The 12,466-nt window shown below is 39.1% G+C and overlaps 1 protein-coding gene across 1 annotated transcript in view; it reads right to left on the bottom strand.

The window, feature by feature from the left end:
* WDR64 (WD repeat domain 64) overlaps nt 1-9,155 on the bottom strand; it is a 142,689-nt gene extending 133,534 nt beyond the window's left edge. The window contains exons 1-2 of the mRNA XM_044916423.1: nt 9,011-9,155; nt 3,308-3,438 (exon numbers count right to left, since the gene is read on the bottom strand). Coding sequence (XP_044772358.1) covers nt 3,308-3,438; nt 9,011-9,155 — 276 coding nt within the window. The remainder of the gene's footprint in view (nt 1-3,307; nt 3,439-9,010) is intronic.
* Between the last annotated feature and the right edge of the window lie 3,311 nt (nt 9,156-12,466).

Below are 12,466 nucleotides of genomic sequence, written 5' to 3'. Positions count from 1 at the left end.
AGAAAGAAAGAAAGAAAGAAAGAAAGAAAGAAAGAAAGAAAGAAAGAAAAAAAAGAAAAGAAAGAGAAAGGAAAGAAGGAAGGAAGGGAGAGAAAGAAAAAGAAGTAAGCATGGCATTCATGATTCATTGTCTTTGATATATGAACCTTGTTCTCTGCTGATCCCTTTCCACTTCCATTTAGATTATATATTTTTATATATGTGGTGCTTTCATATTTTTGCTTTTGATGTCATAATCAAGCAAATATCTAAGTGAAAATCATATTATTTTTCATTTCTTGCAAAAAAGTACAAGCTTTAAAAATATACTCCACAGTAGAATCTTCATGCTAATCCATAGGTATCCTGGGCTTGTTAGTACTCACCAGAAGTTTGTTAGAATGTTTTTCAATTTCTACAAGCAACCTAAAGTATTTATAAGAATTATTAAATTGACATGGAGTGTATTAAAATTCAATTACTGATGTGTTGGGGTATCTATTAGCCTAGCTGTATTAATTCCAAAAGTCTGTTTTATTGGAATTCTATTAAGTTTATAAATACTATCAAATTACTGGGGATAGTTGGGATTTTTGCAAATTGAGTCCCTTAATTATTTTCCAGATCTTCTCTTACTCCTTCAGTAAAGTGTCATAGTCTTATACATTCCTTAATAGACTTATCCCATGGCATTTTTTGCTATTTGTTGTTCTTGTGAATGGAAACCTTGTTTTGTTTTGTTTTGTTTTTCTTGTTAGTTATATGTGCGAATGTCCAGGAGAGTTACTGCTTATGTTTGTGAAAGTTATTGATTCTGGCATGTTTCTCTTCTTTGAATTCTCCTGAACTCCCTTAATTCTAATAGTTTGCCATCTGATTCTATTGTACGTTCTTGGTAGACAATTACACCATCTACACAAATAATGACAATTTGCATTTTTAGTTACTTTTTTTACATTTTTATTATGCTTTTACTACATATCGCTTCCTTTTTATTTATTTATTTTTTTGTCTTTGCATTACTTAGAATTTCCAGTAAAGTGTTGAAAAGTAGTAAAGATACTAGGCATCCTTTTCTTGCTTTTAACTTTAATGGGAATGTTTCTAGTATTTTACTGTTAAATATGACCCTTGATTAAAGAGGTTTCTAGAAGTCTCTATGGTGAACACGTCCTAACGTAACTCCCCTCCTCCCCACACACACGAGTCACACCTTTGTGGAACCTACATCCCTTGAGAATGCCTAGAACCTGTGACTTGCTTCTAACCAAAGGAATAAGGCAAATGTGCTGGATTGTTTCTCCCATGACTATGTTACATTATACAAGACCATCTTCAGGGACTGTGGAGAAAGCCTTGAAGAAGCAGAGCTGTGAACTGCCTATGTAGTACGTCACATGGCAAAGAACTGCAGACATGACACCTTCCTGTCTCCAGCTTCCAGTCAATAAAAAGCTGAGTTCCTTAGTCATACAACAAGGAAATGCATTCAGCCAACGACTGGAATGAGCTCGGAAACAGATTCTACATTGGTTGGGTCTCCAAATAAGAATACCTTGATTGCAGCCCTGTGAGACCTTGAGCAGGAGCCAGTTAAGCTGTGCCCAGAATCCTGATCCATGGAAATGGTGAGATAATAAATGTGCGTTTCTTGAAGTTGCTAAGTTTAGAAAAAAAGAAATCTTGCCATTTGCAACAACATGGGTGAACCTTGAGGGCATTATGCTAAGTAACATAAATCAGACACAGAAAGACGTAATATCACTTATATGAGGAATCGAAAGAAGCTGAACCTATAGAAACAGAGACTAGAATGGTGGTTATCAGGGAAAAGGGAACATGTTGTTCAGAGTTCAAACTTCCAATTATAAGATGGATGAGTCCTGGGGATCTAATGTACAGCATGGCGATTATAGTTAAGAATGCTGCATAATATACTTCAAAGTTGCCAACAGAGTAGCTCTTTAATGTTCTCCCCACAAAGAAGAAACGGTAATCATGTGACATGACGGCTAACCCTATGGAGGTGGCCATTTTGACATATAGAAATGTACAAATGAATACATTGTACACCTTAAACTTACCCAATTTTATATGTCAATAAAGCTGAGGGGAAAGTTGCTAAATTTGTGATCTTTTTTTACAGCAGCTACAGAAAATGAACACCACTTTTTACCAAGTTCAGGGAATTGTCCATCATTCTTATTCTGCTAAAGTTTTTTTTTTTTCTTTTTAAAAACAGGAATGACTACTGGATTTCTATCAAATATCTTTTTTATTTTCATGGTATTTTAAGATCAGGAGTCAGCAGACTTTTCCTGAAAAGGGACAGGTAGTAAATACTGTCAGCTTGCAGAGCATCCTGTCTCTGTCACAATACTCAATTCCGTTCCTGGTGTGCAGACGCAGCCACAGATATACAGATGGACGAATGTTCCACGTTCCAGTAAACTGTGTTCGCAAAACAAGTGGCTGTTCAGTTTGGCCATGGGCCTTAGTGTGCTAACTTCTAATTAAAATTATTGTATTATTTTTCCTCCCCTAACATATTGAATGAAATACGTTACTGGACTTTCTAATATTAAATTGCCCTTACTTTTCTGGGATGAGTTCTACTCAGAAATGGTTTTTAATGCACTGCTGGATTCGACTTGTTAAAATTTTATTTAGGATTTCAGTAACTACATTTGTGAGTAATATTGGCCTATCATTCCCTGACATTTTATCTTTGTTCAGTTCATGTTATTTCCAGCCTCATAAAATGAGTTGAATAGCTTTTCAGCTTTTCCTCAGTTGTACAAAAATGTATATAATGCAGGAATTATGTATTCTTCAAAGGCTTTTTTCCCAAAATTAATTCTTTTTTTTATTTGGTCAGTTCTTGGGGACTTGGGTTATCTTTTATTATTGATTTCTAATTTTATTATATTGGAGTTTATTGAAATGTCCTTTATAGTTTTATACATGCACAGCTTTGTGATGGTCCTATATATAATTGAGAAGATGTGTCTTTCTTATATCTTGTTCAAAGTTCTATTTATATGTATCTACTAGCTTGTTAAAAGTGATAGTCAAATCCTTTCACTCTTTGCTTTTCTTTTTGTCTACTGTATCTACTGATTTTTTTTGAGCAGGGGAGAGGCAGAGGGAGAGGGAGGGAGAGAATCTTAAGCAGGTTCCATGCCCAGTGCAGAGCCCAACACAGGGTTCGATCTCACAGCCCTGAGGATCATGATCTCAGGTGAAATCACACTTGGATTAAATTATTTATTCTGAATGAGAAGAAATAATACCTGGATTTCTTATGATAAACATGAAAAGTGACTACCTCACACCAGTCTATAGATGCATCGGGGTTGTTGCAGAGTTTCCTGTAAAAGCATTTCACATCTTGATTCTTCACTTCTGGACCAAAGAGTTCCTGCACAGCCACATAAAACTTGTCATGATCGATTACATCTGCATTGTAACAAAGTGCAAGAACATTGTTACCAAACCCCAAGGTAACTATCAAGCTCCTTTTCCTATTTTCTAATCTATTTCCATATTTCAACCTATTAAAACCAGATTATGTTGCATTTTAAGGTTCTCTTTACATTAGAAACATAACTTGGCCCTTGACTAAAATAATACTTAGAAGAAAATATTTTGGTCTTCAGTTTTTCCTCCAAAGCTTACGTTTCAACTGTTTTAGGAGTTTTGTTCAGGAATACAAAGATAAGAAAGTGGATTACTTCTTTCCTATTGTGAAAAGTTTTACCAGTCAGGAGTGTCTGCTAGAGCTCATCTCAGATAGAAGGGAGACAAGAGCAAAGAGCAATTCTTGATCAGTTCCTTGACAGCGTGTGAACACACACACACACACACACACACACCATGCTTGAATATCGATTTTGCCAAATTTGGTGATTCACCTGGGAGCTACTATTGAGTCTAAAGACAAGGAGTTAGACACAAAAATGCTTTGTGAATTTGTTATGTGTGAGAACTGAGCTAGACACTGAGCTTAGAACTAAATAAACAAGTTCCCTTCCTCAGGGTGTTTATATTCTAGGGGGAGAGACATAAAATCAATAAGTAAACAAATAAAATATTTACAGATTGTGACAGGCAAGACTAATTACTGGAGATAGACATTGGATGAGTGGTTATCTGTATATAAGGGGACTCTCTGGGGTGCTAGGAATGTTCTTTGTCTGGATCTGGCTGGTAGCTGCAGGTATGTTTACAATGTCCATGTTAACTGTGCTATACACTTAAGATCAGCATGTTTTAGAGGCTCTCCTCTATGTCATACCTTAGTAGCAAAGTAAACGTATAAAGGTATAAAGTACAAAGGTATAGAGTGAGCTAAGTACTAGGAAGGAAACCAATAGGGTGCTGTGATAAAATTATCTATCAGTGGTGATGGGCAGCGATGGACCTCAGGAAAGCCTCTCTAAGGACATGGGTAAAAAAATTAAGCTGAGACCCGATAAGCAAAAAGGATTCAGCCATGTGTAAAGCTAGACAAGAGCATTTTAGGCAGAGGCAAACAAACACAAAGACTCTGAGGCTGGACAGAATTTGGCATGTTCTGGGAAGGTCAGTGGGTATGGAGTATAGTGAGGCCAGGGAAAGCGTTGTCAGGTGAGATTATCAAGAAGGAGGGTCAGGCTGGAGTCCGCAGTTTGTATTTTATTCCCAGCATGATGGTAAGTATGCTGGTAAGGTATTGCCTTAACCTTTTCTCAAAGCATACTGGCTGCTGGGAGGAGGTAAGAGTGACAGCTATAAACCCAGCGAAAGCCTAGCGCATTAGTCCAGGTTTCAGATAGTAGAGGATTGGCCAGAGGGAGGCAGCCAATTTTCTCAACTTACTTATTAATAACAACCCCTTTCATTCTCGAAAATGTCCTCGATTGGATGATAAGGGACATAGGCACTGAGAGGTAGCACTGGAGATGGTGAGATATAGTTGGAAGTAGAATGGCAAAGATGTGTAATGGATTGGAAGCTGTTGGGGGGCAGGATTGATGAGTGAAGGACAGGCAGGATTCCAGAGCAGTGGTTCTCATCCAAGGGAGGTTTTGCCCTCCGTCTCCCACGGGGACATTGGCAACGTCATCTACAGACAATTTTGATTGTTAGAATTAGGGATGGGAGTGCTACAGCATGTAGTAGATAGAGGCCAGAGAGGTTGCTAACCATCTTACGATGCACAGGATAGTCCCTCCCCCACCCCATATTCACATACACAGAACAAAGAATCATCAAGCCCCAAATGTCAGTAGTGCCAAAGTTGAGAAATCCTATTCTAGAATGACACTCAGGTTTCTGGTTTTATTTTATTTATGTATTTATTTATTTTTAAAGAGCAAGGGAAATGAGATACCTTTTTTTTTAAAGATTTTATTTATTTATTTGACAGAGAGACACAGCGAGAGAGGGAACACAAGCAGGGGGAGTGGGAGAGGGAGAAGCAGGCTTCCCGCCGAGCAGGGAGCCCCATGTGGGGCTCGATCTCAGGACCCTGGGATCATGACCTGAGCCAAAGGCAGACGTTTAACGACTGAGCCACCCAGGCGCCCCCTCAGGTTTCTGGTTTTAAAACTCAGCAGATTCTGCTGCTATTTACCAAAACAGGGGCAACTGAGGCAGGACCATGATTCTTGGGGAAAATAAAGCATTTCCTCTTGGTCATATTAAATTTAAAATTCCTATGAGATATCCAAATAGACTAGCTGCTTTAAATTCACACCACTGTGAGTATAATGTGTCTCCATGTAAATGTGTCTCATTGTAAATGTGGCTAGATGAGGATGATGAAACTTTTCTTTCCTGGGGTGATTTTAATTCTATCAGGTCATTGACAAGAAGATTAAAGAGAAATATTGCACAGATGAATTCCTTGACATCATTTTTGAGGTAGACACTGTTACATTAAAAACATTCTCTCTAGTTCTTAGCTTCCTGCCTATAGTGAGAAGTAGACCATATTTTCCAGTATTTATGAATGATTATGAAAGCATGCCAGTATTAACAGTCTGAAAAGTTAAGATTGTATTTCTCCTTCTCAGTCTTTCAGATCAGTCCTTCTGTCAGAGAAGGAAATTTAGCAGGAATTACTTCTTACCGAATCTATACTACATATATAATAGATACATAATATGTCTACTATACATTATGCTGTAGTATATTATAGTATAATATTCTATAAAATATATATTACTATATATTAGAATATATTCTTTCTGTATCGATACATATATACATATACATACACATATATACATATATACTATAGAGGAAGGAAATTTTTCAATGTGGCTTTGTGACTGTAAGCTTGAAGCGAAAGCAAGATTAACTTGTTTGCTTAGCACACATTTTGTTTTTCTAAGTAGACTCCATGCCCAGCTTGAATTCATGACCCTGAGATCAAGACCCGAACTGAGAATAAGAGTCGGCTGCTTAACCGACTGGGCCACCCAGGTGCCCCTGCTTAGCACGCATTTAAGGAGCACTTCCTGGACACAAGACTGGGCTAGCCCTAGGGTTAAAAAGCCTTCAAAGCACTCACAGTTCAAGTGCTGTGAAGAGAAGCGACAGGAACACACACGTCTATATCAATTTCTGCAGGTCAAGGGAAATCCTTGAGATGCCAAGAAAGTGCATTAACGGTGCTAAGGATGGCTTTGCTTGGGGAAAGTTTTTACAGAAAGGTGACATTTGATTTGGTCTTAAAAGATGAGCAAAGTTTACAGGGACAAAAAAAGGGAGGAAAGGCACTCTACATTGGGGGGAATGATACATGCAAAATCAGAGTCATTACGAGTATTATGAGGTGCTTGGAAATGCTGGAAAGTTCATATTAGGACAGAAAGTTCTGGAGGGAAGTTCAGGAGCTGAGACTGGAAAGGTAGATTGAGGCATGGCTGGGAATAGCCCTAAATGCCAAGGTCAGATATATGTCCTTTAGAGCTGAGTTAATAAGCCAGGGATGTGGCAGTTTAAAAAAATTTTTAAGGAATAACTCTTGGCAAGAAGACGATTATATTGAACGGCTGTTGTAACAACCCAAGAGTAAGATTCCATGAAATAGTCAACAGTTATAGCAAGATATCTAGTTTAAAAGACTAGGTGGATGGCATCTGTGCTTTAAGACTGAGAGAGAACATGGGCAGAGCTCAAAAAAAAAAAAAAAAAAGGGCGCCTGGGTGGCTCAGTTGGTTAAGCGACTGCCTTCGGCTCAGGTCATGATCCTGGAGTCCCGCATCGGGCTCCCTGCTCGGCAGGGAGTCTGCTTCTCCCTCTGACCCTCCTCCCTCTCATGCTCTCTGTCTCTCATTCTCTCTCTCTCAAATAAATAAATAAAATCTTTAAAAAAAAAAGAGAGGCAAAGAAAGAATGAGAAAGAGAAAAAATAAGAGGAGAGAGGTGTGATGAGAGACACAGAAGGACACAGTTTCTGGAAGTAATGCAGTGAAACAGCCAAGTAAGCTGGAAAATGAAAACGATTGAATTTGGCAGCCTTATTAGGTGCTGGGATACTTCGGTAGGAGCATTTTCAGCAAAGTGATGAGAGAAGTCAGACTTGAGTAGATTGAAAATTAAGTGGTGATGCTGTGGGGAAATTTAGTGGAGAAGCAAAGAAAGCATACAGTGGTAGCTTACAGGGAAGAGAAAGTCAAGGTCAGGACATTTGGGTATATTTTTAGTTTGAGAGAACAAAGCCAGTGGAAAGGACATTTTGAAGTTGTTGCAGCAAAGTGATAGCCTTGGGCAGGAGGACGGACAGACAAAATGACAGGAGCTGCTTTGGGGAAACCCAGAAGTGGAAGAAAGGGATTTTGAGGGAATTCTTGTCTTTTGGTCTTGCTTTTTCTTATGATGCCGGAAACTTGGCTGAGAGATGCTGAGATCCAGAGAGTATCCAACAAAAGTGGTAAAGGTTTGGAAAATCGATTACAGGGACAGGTAAAGAGGCTGACTGGGGAAAAATAAAAGTTCTGTCTAGTGGTTTAGAGAGCCCAGCCAAGTTCACACTCATCTAAAAAGTCCATCTCGAAGCTCTGAGTCTTAGCTCTAACACATAGAGGTTGAGTAACTGGGGTAGATGATTTTCCTGTATCTGCCATCCTTTAACAAATAGGATGGGGGGTAATAACAATAATAGTAATATTTGCTATCAGAATTGTCAAAAGAATCAATTAAATTATATTTATTAAGGTGACTTGAAAATTCTTTTTTTTCAAAGTGATTTATAAATTCTTAACTGCTATTCAAATAATACCAGCTTGTGTTTTACCATCCAAAGTCAACAATTTCACTCATTTGTGGCTGTACAGCCCGGCACATTAAGAGGCTGGCCATGCCCACACCTTCACAGTTATATGGGCTTTGATCTTTTCCTTGTAACAGCAGGCTTTGTTCGGTTAGTCTTTTACTCTGCTGGTAAGCCTTATTTGTCACTGCTGTCCTCAATGCCATCCACAATGCCCTAAAACTGCCCCTTGAGCCCTGGCCATGGTGTCGGTTTTTCTGCTTTTAATATTCTTGGCAGACCACTGCCTACCCCATTCCCCTTACCTTAGCATGCTCAAAATCATTCCAGCCTAGAGACATGAGGAGAGGCCGAGACAGTGAAGCAAAGTTTCAGAAAAAAACACTTTGCCCTGCTTATGAAACTCTTTATGGTCTCACCATACCCTTAAGTAAAGAGAGGGCAGGGTGGTTTCCATGGCTTGCTGATGGTCACTGTGTACTTCTGAGAGTCCCAGGTCAACCAGCAAGCCATCGGATGTAGATCCCATGGGAGAGCCCTTTGAGGTCACTTCATCCAACCTCTTAATTTTACATTTGAGCCAACTAAGGTTCAGAGAAGTGAACAAAGCTTCCCCAGGACCACTTAGTTCTTTAGAGACAGTCAGAACTCAGGCCCCACATTTGATGGCTTTGCTATTAAGCTATGTCGCTTCTCTTTGATGGCTTAAAACATTTTACGGTTCTCATCAACAGACCCAATTTGACTGTCTCTAATCGCTGATCTTACCTTCTTTTTGGATAAACAGGCCTGCTCTTTCGTCTCTTTTCTGGGCCGCTACATGTTCAACCAATTTTTCAAACTCCTTCAAGGCTGTCCTGAAATTGCTAATTTGAAGTTCAGTGCTTAAATGCTTTTCCTCCCTGATATCCATAGGGATATAGGGAATCTCTTATTTCTGTGCACAGAGAAAGAGCACAAATTTGTCAACTTGAAAAACCTTCCAGTTGTTACAGTGCTTCCCTGCTGTCTCAACTTTTGTCCTAGGTTGCATTCCTTTGATCTTAAAATCTCATATTGTGGGTAGGAGTCAGAGTCGCCACTAGGACCTTAGCAGAGAGGAACCCTGGCTTAGTCTAATGCATTTCATATAGGGAAGCATTTCAGTAAAAATCCTGACCTCATAATGTTACCAGTGTCTTTCATATGGTCCTCATTGCATCATAATATCTCTGTAACCTCTCCTTCCTTCATAAGGAGGGCATTGAGCTTTCTTTCCCCACAAACTGTGTGAGTGTGTGTGCGAGTGTGTGTGTGCACCCCTGGGGAAAGAAGTAGAATGGATAAAGGCCAGGGAAGGAAACTGAGCATTACTTTCTTTCCCTTATATCTCCTCCCACCTCAAACCATTTGCCTTCCTTAAGATGCTGTGGAGAGTCAAGTTGACATTCATTCCAAAAACACTTCTAAAGATGAAAGTGTATTTCAGCATTAGTCATTTCTGTTCCCCAAAAAAGATATTTTTAGAGGTTGGAGGGAATAAAAAAGTTTCTTCTTCCTTTATCCACTGACCTTCAATTAAAATAATAAAGTGAGGCAGGGATAGGAAAGGGGTAGTTTTTGATTGAGAAGGAAATTCTTCAAGATGTCATTAGTTGACCCTCAGTTTGTTTCCTGAGATTAAGAATTCCTCATATCAGTGAGGTCATATGATACATGTCTTTCTCTGATTGACTTATTTCGCTCAGCATAACACCCTTCAGTTCCATCCATGTCATTGCAAATGGCAAGACCTCATTCCTTTTGATGGCTGCATAATATTCCATTGTATATATATACCACATCTTCTTTATCCATTCATCTGTCGATGGACACCTTGGCTCTTGGGGGGTGGGAGGGATGGGGTGGCTGGGTGATAGACATTGGGGAGGGTATGTGCTATGGTGAGCACTGTGAATTGTGCAAGACTGTTGAATAACAGATCTGTACCTCTGAAACAAATAATGCAATATATGTTAAAAAAAAAAAAAAGAAGAAGAAGATAGCAGGAGGGGAAGAATGAAGGGGGGGAAATCGGAGGGGGAGATGAACCATGAGAGATGATGGACTCTGAAAAGCAAACTGAGGGTTCTAGAGGGGAGAGGGGTGGGAGGATGGGTTAGCCTGGTGATGGGTATTAAAGAGGGCACGTTCTGCATGGAGCACTGGGTGTTATACACAAACAATGAATCATGGAACACTACATCAAAAACTAATGATGTTATGTATGGTGATTAACATAACAATTTAAAAAAGATGTCATTAGTTAAATACAGAACAGGGAATATAGTCAATAATATTATAATGATGTAGGATGGTGAAAGATGGTCCTACACTTATCAAGGTGAGCACTGAGTAAGGTATAGAATTGTCCAGTAACCATGATGCACACCTGAAACTAATATAACACTGTATGTCAACTATACTTCAATAATAAAAATAAAAATAAAAAAACCATGACCGGTACTTCTCCAACTCTCAAGGTCATGAGAAATGAGGAATGTCTGAGAAACTATCACAGCCAAGAGAAGCCGAAGGAGATTTGATTACTCAATGTAATGTGGTATCCTGGTTGGGATCCTGGAACAGAAAAAGACATTAAGTAAAAACTAAGGCAATCTGATTAACTATGGGCTTTAAATTAATAACAAAGCATCAATATTGGCTCATGTGTTGTAACAAACCAAACTCATGTAAGATGTTAATAAGAAGAGAAACTGGGTGAGAAGGTATTATATGGGAACTGTCTGCACTATATTCTGTTTTTCTGTAAATCTAAAACTGTCTTAATGGAGCACCTTGCTGGCTCAGTTGGAAGAGCATGTGACTCTTGATCTCCGGGTCATGGGTTTGAGCCCCATATCTGATGTACAGATTACTAAAAAATAAATAAACGTTAAAAAAATCTATTAAAAAATAGGTGAAATTGGGGCGCCTGGGTGGCTCAGTTGGTTAAGCCACTGCCTTCGGCTCAGGTCATGATCCTGGAGTCCCGGGATCGAGTCCCGCATCGGGCTCCCTGCTTGGCGGGGAGTCTGCTTCTCCCTCTGACCCTCCCCCCTCTATGTGCTTTCTCTCTCTCAAATAAATAAATAAAATCTTTAAAAAAATAAAATAATAAAAAAAATAGGTGAAATGGTTTCCCTGAGCTAGTATAAAAAGATGATACAAAAGAAGGCATCCTGATATCATCCTGTCTCTTGGGTCACGTTCCTGCAGCCTGGACAGATGCCATCTGTATATCAGGGCCCAGCTGTTGTACTGCTATCCCCCTTTGCCATCATTCTGGGAATTCCCTTATTCTCACTTTTATATCCTATGCCTTTCTTTCCCATGGGTGATTCCCTCATTTTGGTGGCTTACACCCTGGTGCCTGGAAAGTAAGTTTTTGATATACCCTGCATGTTTGAAAATATTCTTAATATTCTCTTGCATTTGATTGCTATTTGGTTGGGTTTATACTTCTAGGTTGGAAATCACTTTCATTTAATATTCTGAAGATATTATTCCATTGTCTTTTCGCTTCTCGTGTTGTTATAAGAAGTCCTTTTGAAATAGCTTCTGCTGATAATCATAAGCTATTCTATCCCTGCCCCTTGGTACATGACTTGTTTTTATCTCCCCCTCCCACACACACACACTCAGGAAGCTTATAAAGGTTCTTTTTGTCCCAAGAGTATAAAAATTTCACTACAATGGGTATTGGTGTGGGTATCTATCTATATCTATATCTATCTATATCTATATCATCTATATCTATATCTATTATCTATCTATCTATCATCTATTCACCTGCTCTCGTATCATCTTTTTATCCTGAAAATGTCTGGTAAGCATGGCCCAGATTCTTAGCAGTACCTAGTCAGCTGGTATCATGTCCTTCTTGTGCCCTACCACTTTCATCGGCTGAGAATGCTTATTTCACCCCAGAAGAGTGGTATCTTCATTGATTAATTCTTTTTTTTTTAAGATTTTATTTATGTCAGAGAGAGAGAGCATGAGAAGGGGGAGCAGCAGACAGAAGCAGAGGGAGAAGCAGGCTCAATGTCGAGCAAGGAGCCTGATGTGGAACTGGATCCCAGGACCCTGGGATCATGACCTGAGCCGAAGGCAGATGCTTAACTGACTGAGCCACACAGGCATCCCTTCATTGATTAATTCTGATTTATCCTGATTATATATAAATCATATAAATTATACATACTT

This window comes from Neomonachus schauinslandi, chromosome 6 (genome assembly GCF_002201575.2).
Source record: "Neomonachus schauinslandi chromosome 6, ASM220157v2, whole genome shotgun sequence".
Taxonomy (NCBI): domain Eukaryota; kingdom Metazoa; phylum Chordata; class Mammalia; order Carnivora; family Phocidae; genus Neomonachus; species Neomonachus schauinslandi.
Note: the sequence above shows the minus strand (reverse complement) of the source record. Positions and strands in the feature narration are given on the sequence as shown.